The sequence below is a fragment of the Xiphophorus maculatus genome, chromosome 4, assembly GCF_002775205.1.
Source record: "Xiphophorus maculatus strain JP 163 A chromosome 4, X_maculatus-5.0-male, whole genome shotgun sequence".
Classification (NCBI taxonomy): domain Eukaryota; kingdom Metazoa; phylum Chordata; class Actinopteri; order Cyprinodontiformes; family Poeciliidae; genus Xiphophorus; species Xiphophorus maculatus.
In genome coordinates, this window is record NC_036446.1 from 33150373 (window position 1) to 33160071 (window position 9699).

Below are 9699 nucleotides of genomic sequence, written 5' to 3' on the forward strand. Positions count from 1 at the left end.
GTCATTAATAGACCATCAGATAAAAAATATCAAATCATTTATTAATTTTTATGTTGTTTTTCTTTACATGAATACTGTACAGGTCAATACACTTAGAAAATGAACACACTATCAAAGAACAAGCCACTGCAATGCATAATAAATCTGAAATGTTTCATTTCTGAACAAACTTTCTACAGATTTCACCTTTTCATGTTTGGAACATTGTCACAAGCTCCAATCGTTAATTATACAAATAACTTCTCAAACACACACATAACACACTTGTCCATAATCAAGACAGTTGACATTTTTACAACTTTATGAAAAAGTAACTTTCTAAAGATCCATTCGAACTACATGTGTTGAGGCTGAGGTCACTAGTTAATAGACCTGATGGCAGCAGTTCACAGCTCCTTACAGCAAACTCTCATGGCTTCATCTTTGAGGCAGAGGACCTTAAATGTCTTCCTATGCAGTTATGAGGCGAATGCAGAGTGGATTCATGACAGAGAACCTGAGTAATTCAGAGCCATACTGAGCTGATGATTGGAGGTCAGGGCATCTCATGCATCCTGTCTAGGTTGATCCCTGCATGTCAGTAGTTGTAGAGGCGCGGGGAAGGACGCCTTATGTTGCCATATCCTTTGTCCTTTGGTGAGAACTGTGTCTTAGTCATGTTGTGCCTGTGGAGGGCGCTGCGACTCAGCTTCTTTCTCTGGGCCTGGCTCCTGGCTCTCTGCATGGCCTGCAGCTGGAGGCCACATGGCAAAGGATTCCCCCAGGCGGCCAGATGCCAGGAGATGTGCCGCCTCACAGCCAGCGGCCTGAATAAGCACAAGATGTTAGAGCATCATGAGTGAAGGTTGGACTGTTATGATGTTTTCCCTGCATTTTGTTAAAACCTGCTGACTTTGAAAGTATGAGACTTCGACATGAACATGTGTAGGAACCCTCGGGTTTGGTTTAAAGATCTCTGATTGATTCATCCAATACCCATCAACAGCCATTGGAGGAAGACTTGGTTCGCACACACTGATTGGCTGAGAGATAAAGCATCCTATCTAAGTGACATAAAGTTACCTAGAGGTTTCCTCTTCATCATCATCTGAGGCTAGCTCCTCCTCCTCCTCCTCTGCTCCCTGCATCCTTATCTGGTAGACAGACATGCTGGGATGCTCTATCAGCAGGTTCTCCAGAGGGTCCGCATCAGGGGCCGGCAGGGGTCCACTTCCTGTTTCCAGATAAAACAACCTCCCATTATCACTAGGAACCATGACAACCTGAAGTGTAAACTTGTTGTTATTGTTATGAATCATAGTTTTGTCTCTCACCTGGGATGTTAACAATGACCCATTCCTCCTCTTCAAACTCCAGGAGCTCCTCACTGGCGCCACCTACTGCTTCAGACTCCTCTCCAGCATTCCCAAGCAGATGAGAAAGAATCTTCCCGATCATTCTCTAAGTCTCGTTTACAGCCTGGAACGTAAAAACGGAAAGAGCAGTCATGAGAACAAACTCCTTACAGGTTCAGGTCTCCGTACAGCAGGGGTGTCAAACTCCAGTCCTCAAGGGCCGCTGTCCTGCAGTTTTTAGATGTGCCACAGGCACAAAACACTGGAATGAAATGGCTTAATTACCTCCTCCTTGTGTAGATCAGTTCTCCAGAGCCTTAATGACCTAATTATTCTATTCAGGTGTGGTGCAGCAGAGGCACATCTAAAAGTTGCAGGGCAGTGGCCCTCCAGGACTGGAGTTTGACACCTGTACGGCGTACAGGAAGTTTGTTTGTTAGGAATAAAAACCGCTTATCACCTCATCTATGGAATCTGGGTCTCTGTTGGTGAGAAACAGCGCCCTCCACAGGCTGTTCCTACACACCAGCAGCTCACTCTTTACAGCAGCTGCTCCTATTACACTTTATCAGCTGGCTGGGTGGTTACATCAGTGTAATGTTGGGGAACAGATTCCTTATAGAAGCTCATCAGCTGAGTGCCGACCAAGATGGAATTACCAACTAGAGCGACTAGAGCAAAAATAATCTGCACGCTCTTCTGTTTCTAAGGATGAAAGAATCAGTTCATCATTAGGTTATCTGGGCCAGATGAACTCCTAAAATATGTTTTTAAGTAAGCATCTGTACTTGATCCAAATATGGATCAAGCACAGATGCACTTTTTACACACTAATTAACTAAAATGGGCTGAATAAATGAGGGCATCATGTTAAAGTTTAGGTAACATTTATGTTTACCTAAATGTAAACATAAGATGAAAATGCAACACTGTGTGTCCAGATTTTGACACTACTTTAAAGAAAATGTTAAAGCATTAATCACAACTCTGACTGGAATAGCATAAAATTAACATTATTCATAGTGGCCTACAGCAGCATGGATTAATAAACAACTAACTAAAAATAACAGCATGTGCTCCAAGGGAACAAAACAGAAACACTCTTGCCTTGTACACCAAACGTAACCTTGTCCAAAGTCATTTGGACAACCTTCATTTGACATGTTCTTGTTAATGTATGGTTGTTTTGCAGCAGACAGGATGGGATGTCTGCAAAAGTTCACACAATCAGAGTATGACTTCAAAGTTTAGGTAACTCAGTGTCTGGCCAGAACCATTCGGGTCAGAACATGAAAACTTCTCTTTATCCCTCAAAACATAACAAGAAGGTTTAAACAGAACAGGTTCATTTTCCCCTTCACACATTCATGCACCACTTCATCTCTTCCCACCTCCAGTCCTCACCTGTACACAAAATGTTTACAAGTGTAGCGCTGTCAATCATGCACTTGTATATGCTGCTCCTGTGAGCAGCGCGTACAGGAGGGTGACTAACAGTACAGAGACCCCCCTTGTTAGAAAAATTATCCTCCTGTTCATTTACTCATGAGTTTATTTTACAAGTTATGTTTTCATATTATTCTTTCATATTATTCTTTTCATATTATTACTCTCATATTATTCTTCTTTTTATATTTACTTAACTTCTCTTTCTTTTGTAGTATATTATTAACTTTGTTTAGGATGTTTGTTTGGAAGCTAAAAACGTTAAACATTCATGTGTTATTAGTTCCATATGTAACTGATTAGTTGTGGTCAGCCACATGCCCTTGTAAGGGCATGTCCACAGAGGGTTCAGAATGTAAAGACGGTTGGTCAATTCTCTGTGTGACTGTGTGAAGAAGCCCAACCTCCTTTTTCTATACAATAAAGAGAAATGCAAAGAAAGAACTGGCAGAATTGAGTCCAGACAGTGTTTGACAGCGATTCGTCGCGTCTGTTCTCAATTCTCCTATTCTGCAGAAAAGAAATTAAAAGAAACCTAATCTCTGTCTCTGGCTGATTCTTTGCAGGTTATGACAAATAAACCTATCACTCCTCCTGGCTCTGATTGGTTGTTTCTGACTGAGCTCTGCAGATGGCAGTAGGACCACAGGGGAAAGGCCGACATTTCTTTTGGCAGTTCTAATAAATATGTAAAATAATCATGCTCTTTGTAAAAGCTACATATCACAGCTTTAAAGCTCAAATCTCTCGTAAATTAATATAATTTACAAGAAAATTATCAAAAAATTTACATTACATTTTATTTGTTTAATTTTTTTCTCATTATAGTACAGACTATTTGATTCTAATAAAATCTGACAGATTTTCAAATTCTGAACCTCAAATCCAACCTGAAGGACATTCTATTGTTTATTAGAATATGGAAAAACACATTAAATTGTCTGTTATTACATCTGGTATCAAACGTTCCCCTTAGAGGTCAAGAACTGACGCAAAGCGGGTACAAGACGTCCAACACCCGAACTTATTGCACAATGCGCACATGTTTATATGACGCGCTCCACGTCATCCAGGCAATGATAGTCAAGGCAAGTTTATTTATAAAGCACCATTCATATACAGGACAGTACAAAGAGATTCAGATCAACTGGAGTTTTAGTTTATTAAAATAAATGAATAAATGTGCAAATATGAACAAATGCAATACATCAGTTCCTGTACTTTCTTACTGCCAAAACACTCTGATCAATACTGTACAGCATCAGTTAGTGTGACGGGAAAAAAGAACCACACAAAGAAGAAAGAACGACGAGAAACCTCAGTTATCAGCCGGAAACAGATGTTAAGGTAAAACATCTACTTTCTAGTTCAGAGCAATCAGCCCCTCACCCACCCTCCTCTCTGACTCTGAGCTGTAATACAAAGTGTGAGCGATTACAGTCAGTCCGTCGGTAAAGCAAATAAACTTACATCAAAGTTCAAATGTTCACTCACAAACTCTGAGTCATGTCTCCCTCTTACTTGTTTAGAAAGTTGACGTTTCTCCAGCACGGTGAAGATGTCGTTGCCTTGTTTTCTTCTGAGTCTTTTGTGATAAAAAAAAAAAAAAATTGTTTATCTGTGAGGAGTGTGAGAGAGAGAGAGAGGGGGGGAGGACGGGGGGTCGTATTGTGCTGCCTCGTCACCGCGTCTGAGCCAATGAGGAGCGACTGTGCTGTCTCAAATTTGTTCCTCATATAACATGAACTCATGACGGGTTTCCAAAAAATATGGTGAAACACAGAAGAATGTTCATCGTAAAAATGTAAGATTATCTAAAAACTTAAAAAAGCAATAAAAGCTTTTAATAAGGCAGATGCTGGTTATTACAGGGTTCGCATCATTTGCCCCGATACACTAAGGAAAATGGCGGGGGCATTGTTGGCGGTTGGACACTTCAGGCGACGGCGTGCTGATATGGGGCCGACCCATGTTTTCTTTGGCGAACGAAGAAAATATTTAGCTTAACAATTACTGCATCTATAACGAATAGTTGTTGTTGTTGCTGCTGTATGGCTATCTTATCTACGTTTGGTGGAAATATTTGTAAAGTAAATATTTCGTCTTGAATATAGAACGCAGGTAGAAACAAAAACAATCTCCCTTAAAGTGAAACACACTTTGTGAGTACTTAGTTGAATTTTTGACAATTTCGCACCGATCGTTTTCGTGCAGTTGTTCCAATTGACAATTTCTAAGTTTGATTTGAGAGTTTCCATTGGTAAACCAATAATTCATAAAAACTCATTTTGACAGCCAACCACTGAAAATAATCTGTCAGAAATTGTTTATGTTTATTCAGTTGTTTGTTTACAGACACGAAGAAAATAAAGGAATTTATGAAATGAGATTTCAAATTCCTAACAGACAAACTGACCTGTTGCTGTTTGTTTCAGTCACATTTCAGCAGGGCCTCCAGGGTACGCCTCAAGTTAAACGGTGGACATAAATTCACTTGTCGGGTTACAAATGGTGCGGACCCACTGTGACGTACAGGAAGTGACAGGCCAATCAGGACATCGAAAGATCAACCACAAGTTCTGAATCGGAGAGGCGGAGCGGGCAGCAGGCAGCACCTTGTGTGGAGACAGAAGCGCTCGCTGTTGGGCTAAGCTAAAGGTAAGAAACCAGCAGCAGAGGAGCAGCAGAGCAGCAGAGGAGGAGCAGCAGAGGAGCAGAGGAGCAGCAGAGGAGCAGAGGAGGAGCAGCAGAGCAGCAGAGGAGGAGCAGCAGAGGAGCAGAGGAGGAGCAGCAGAGGAGCAGCAGAGGAGGAGCCTCTTCAGCCGGTTGGTCCCTTTGTTTTAGAGCCGCTCGGACTCAGTTTCAGTCTCGAACACAATGAAACTCTAATGTCGGTGTAAACAGAAAAAAAACTATTATTAGTTCATACATACCGGCATAAAATAAAAATGTTAAAAGATGAATTGTCATTCTATGCGTTTTTTATGCTTTTTAATTTTAAATACGCGTTAATGTGTCTGTGTTGCTATTATTTTTATATTTAAAGTCAGTGTGTCATGTTAAAATGAAACCAAAAGTTTTTGCAGATTGTTGCTCGGAAAACTGATACCCACCTCTATGTTCCTCTCCTTCGCCTGCTCTTGCTGTGTTTGTTGTTATGACTGAAGTAAAGTAAATGATATTCAGTTTTCATACTTTGTTTCTGCCTAGTTTCAGACCACTGTTCTACCACCGCTGTGCTTCAACGCAGGGATGGCACCTCGTATGGATGACGTCATGCGCCTGTGCTGCGAAATCTCGGCTCATGACCAGATCAAAGTGGCGGTGAAAAGCTCCGCCAAAGGAGCGGCGGTGGCGGGGGGCACGGCGTTCGTCGGCGGGCTGCTCGGTGGACCCGCGGGGATTGCTGTCGGTAAGGACCAAAACAGAAGAAACAAAACAGGAGTCATCTTTTTAAAAAATAATAATAATAATAAAATTCACCCCTTTTGAATAGTATAAAAATAGTATAGCAGTGATTTTCCTGCCTTGAAGAGTCTGGCAGATTTGCTCTAGAAAAATTGTAAAATGGAACATTTTACCTATAAGGCATGATGGGCCTTATCTGGTTCAGACAGCCAACTGGACAGGCCACAAAGGGACAGCGATGATAACATTGCTGCCTGGACAACACACTGTATCAATTTGCCATTAAAACACAACAGTGATAACAAACAAATGAAATCTTTAGAATATGTAAACTTAAACAATTCAAAATTCGTGGGCTTCTTAGAAGTGTGATAAAAATGAGTTGGCTGCTGCTAGTGATCCCTTGGCAAGAAGTCATTTATTCAAGTGTACAGAGTATGCTTATTATATGCTAAAAATGTGACTGTGTACTTAAAGTTAATATTTTTCTAAACTATATTTTACATACTTAAAAATAAAATAGAAGCATAAAAGCAATTTTGTTTGTATGGAGATTTCTATATTTGCTTCTGAGCTTGTTCACTTACCTTTGACCTTTTCCTGATGTGGAAGGACCTCAGTTCTCTGCTGGAGACACAATTTGTTTATATTTCATAAGCAAATACAAACTGTTCCCTCTATCAATTTTGACAAAGAAGGACTTCATCCTGGAGAGACTGTTGTTCACATTTCACTTTCATTTTCATTCAGTTAAAAGAGATTGAACTCAAGTATTTACACTAAATAACCAAACAACGGTTGGCCTGGCCAAAAGTGTGCCGAGGTGTTTCTTGCAATTTTAATAGTTTAATTGTTATAATACTATAAGTATACCTGTAAGTTGACTTAGCATATTACTTGTAGCTTATTATTTACGTGCTAAGATATGTTAATGTACTGAAGTTAACCCACACTGTGTGTACAGTACACTGTGATGTATTAATAAAATTACAAGACAGGATCTTGAGAAACTTTAAAATACCGTACAGTGTATTGCAAATACATATTGAAATGATTAAATATGTGCATTTCAAAACAAAGAACCTCTAGAAATCAAGCTTTTGTAGTTGGAAAGAAAATGAGAGGAAAATGTACCTGGAAACATGTAAACAAAGAATCCTTCTTTGTCAAAAATGAGAGAGGAAACAGTTTGCATGTGTGGAATGAAATAATTATTATTATTACTTTTATTAATCAGTTTATTCATTCATTTATTATATTTGATCATATGTGTTTTACTTACTTAAAGTTGACGTGTTCTTCTGCTCAGAGCTTCACCTGCAGCTTCCGTTTTCCCGTCAGCCAACTTCCTGTTGGAACCACATTTCTTCTAAGCCAACTTGAGGTGTTAACTCTGCATTTGTGTGTGTTTCTCCTCAACTCATTTCTTATAGAAAAAGTATAAAAAGTAACATTCTGTGTGACGTAATCAGAGAGTTTTGTCGGAGTCTTGTCTGGGTTTTGTCTGAATTCTCTCCACCTGCAGTGTGCTCAAACTAAAGCTGTGGTTTTGTTCTGTCCTTGAAGTTTGGTTCCAGGTTAGTTTTTTCCACACTTGAAAATGTAAACAAATTGTTTCTCCAACTTCTCAAAAACAGGTCAAAGGAACGCGAACATCTTCAGAACCAAAACTGCATATCTCAATAGCAACAAAAACACGTTTTATGGCTTCTGTTCTACATGAGATATGATTAAGTTTAACAGGAGTAATACCTCAAATTAAACGTGTAATGGAAAACATCTTTATTGTGCCATATTAAATGTAAACATGGGTCAATTAATCTCTTATTCTGTACTTGGATAAATATACTAAGTGCTAGAATTCTGTAGCAGAAAAAAGTCAAAAGTATACATACAGCTTTCAAGTCTCAACTTAATGGTCTTCATCCATAAAGACTGAAAATAAAAATAATTTAAAACAGTACAAAATATTTCAGTGTTCATCCAAACCCAATCAGAGATGCAGACAGGAAATGTGACTCAGCGCTGTTATGTCAAAACTTTGTTTTATTTCAATCAACCAAGCAATCAATGAATTTTCTCTATAAAGCATCCTTCATGTTGGAGGCAGCTTCCTGGAAACATAATAAATGGTATTTCTGACCTGGGTTTGAAGCATCCAGTCTGCAGGTCCAAATACCAGAGTTGTGAAGCAAACTGAACCTGGTGGGATGCTCCCTTTTTCTCCCCTCTGTGTATTAGGGCTGGTGGACATTAAAAGTCTTCTCTTCCCTGGGCTAGTCAGGGGAGTCATTGCTCATATTCTTTGCTTAATATCTCAATAAAATAATAATCAAAATGCATTCTGATTTGTTCTTGATTGACTCAGTATTTCACCTTAGGTACGACTTATTTATTTCCTTTACACTGCAAAGAAGGAAGTCACATGACTAGACAAAGGGTTAGACATGGTTCCAAAGCTAAAATTGATTTTTTATATACCTATTTTGAAGAACTAAAAACATTAGTGTTTGTTTGCATATTAGTGTTACTAACAGTGTAACCAACCCTCTGTGTGTCTGTGAGGTGCGGCGGTGGGGGGTCTGCTGGGCAGCTGGCTAACCAGCGGTCAGTTCAGGCCTCTGCCTCAGATCCTGATGGAGCTGCCGCCCAATCAGAGGGAGCATCTCTGCCAGGACATCAACAGCATTCTGGGCAGCTTGGACTGGACGGACGCAGCCCAGCTCATCGCCCTGGTGATGGGCAACGTAACCCTGCAGCAGCAGGTCACTGCTGCCTTGATCAACTACGTCTCAAAGGAGCTCAGAGCCGAGGTGCAGTACGGGGACTGAGCTGTGGCTCAACACTGACCTCAGGGATTTCCGGTTCAGATGCTTGTGTTGTCAGGGAGACACTGGGAACAATCATGTGTTCTGTGCAAACTTCATTCCTAATGTTTTACATCTTGTTGATTTAATCCCACACTTTCCCTATTTCAAACTATGCTGCCTTTTTTTTATTTGAAGGGTCAATAAGTTTTTAGTATGTCAGTTAAAGGTCACCTTCATTTTTAAAAAGAAAAAGTTAAAATGAATGAACAAATCAGCGAAGTGATCATCAATATCTCAGGCTGGTATCTGAAGAACTAAACAAGAATTCACAGCATTCACTCCAAAGTTGGAAAGTAAAGACTGTCATGATCAAGCTTCTTTAATCTAAATAATAAAATGTTTATGCAGTTTAGGCTCAAATTATTCAAACCACAAGTGAATCTAAGCTTACAGTAATGTCATGAGCCTTCTGGCTGGAAGTCATGTGAATGTTATGGATCAGTCCAGTCAGTCCTGAGCAGAAAGGTTAGGGTGATGGTGAAGAGGCCTTCTGAGGCCATTCAGAAATAAATAATGAAATAGAAAAAACATCCTGCTTGATTTTTCTATTGATTATTGAGAAGGGTGGAAATTATTTTTTATGTGCCATTTTATAAATAAAACTTGTTTTTTTCAAAACTGATGCACATTTTTAAGTTTGA

At 39.7% G+C, this 9699-nt stretch overlaps 2 protein-coding genes across 5 annotated transcripts; one reads left to right on the plus strand and one right to left on the minus strand.

The window, feature by feature from the left end:
* Positions 1–20: 20 nt before the first annotated feature.
* LOC102230545 (tumor protein p53-inducible nuclear protein 2-like) lies at positions 21–5283 on the minus strand. Of its 3 annotated transcripts, none has more exons than XM_023332645.1 (5): positions 5197–5283; positions 4302–4365; positions 1314–1458; positions 1063–1213; positions 21–806 (listed from the first exon to the last, which is right to left on the minus strand). In XM_023332645.1, the coding sequence occupies exons 3-5, from the start codon at positions 1435–1437 to the stop codon at positions 578–580; spliced, it is 504 nt and encodes a 167-aa protein (XP_023188413.1). In that variant the 5' UTR covers positions 1438–1458; positions 4302–4365; positions 5197–5283; the 3' UTR covers positions 21–577. The 3 variants fall into 3 exon arrangements, with proteins under 3 accessions (XP_023188413.1, XP_023188415.1, XP_005802711.1); XM_023332647.1 differs by having other exon boundaries at positions 4275–4365; positions 5197–5212; XM_005802654.2 differs by lacking the exon at positions 5197–5283 and having other exon boundaries at positions 4251–4360.
* A 282-nt stretch (positions 5284–5565) lies between these two features.
* On the plus strand, positions 5566–9677 carry c4h19orf12 (chromosome 4 C19orf12 homolog). 2 transcript variants are annotated; one of them, XM_023332111.1, is made up of 3 exons: positions 5566–5605; positions 6031–6192; positions 8754–9677. In XM_023332111.1, exons 2-3 carry the CDS (start codon positions 6033–6035, stop codon positions 9017–9019), a joined length of 426 nt encoding a protein of 141 aa, XP_023187879.1. In that variant the 5' UTR covers positions 5566–5605; positions 6031–6032; the 3' UTR covers positions 9020–9677. The 2 variants fall into 2 exon arrangements, with proteins under 2 accessions (XP_023187879.1, XP_005802712.1); XM_005802655.3 differs by having other exon boundaries at positions 5571–5605; positions 5991–6192.
* The last annotated feature ends 22 nt before the right edge of the window (positions 9678–9699 follow it).

Coding starts and splice junctions, on each gene's coding strand:
- LOC102230545 (XM_023332645.1), bottom strand. CDS start 1,437: ATGATCGGGAAGATTCTTTCTCATCTGCTTGGGAATGCTGGAGAGGAG. Junction 1,214..1,313: donor GGTCATTGTTAACATCCCAG/GTGAGAGACAAA, acceptor ATCTGGAAACAG/GAAGTGGACCCCTGCCGGCC. Junction 807..1,062: donor GATGAAGAGGAAACCTCTAG/GTAACTTTATGT, acceptor GTGCTTATTCAG/GCCGCTGGCTGTGAGGCGGC.
- c4h19orf12 (XM_023332111.1), top strand. CDS start 6,033: ATGGCACCTCGTATGGATGACGTCATGCGCCTGTGCTGCGAAATCTCG. Junction 6,193..8,753: donor ACCCGCGGGGATTGCTGTCG/GTAAGGACCAAA, acceptor TGTGTCTGTGAG/GTGCGGCGGTGGGGGGTCTG.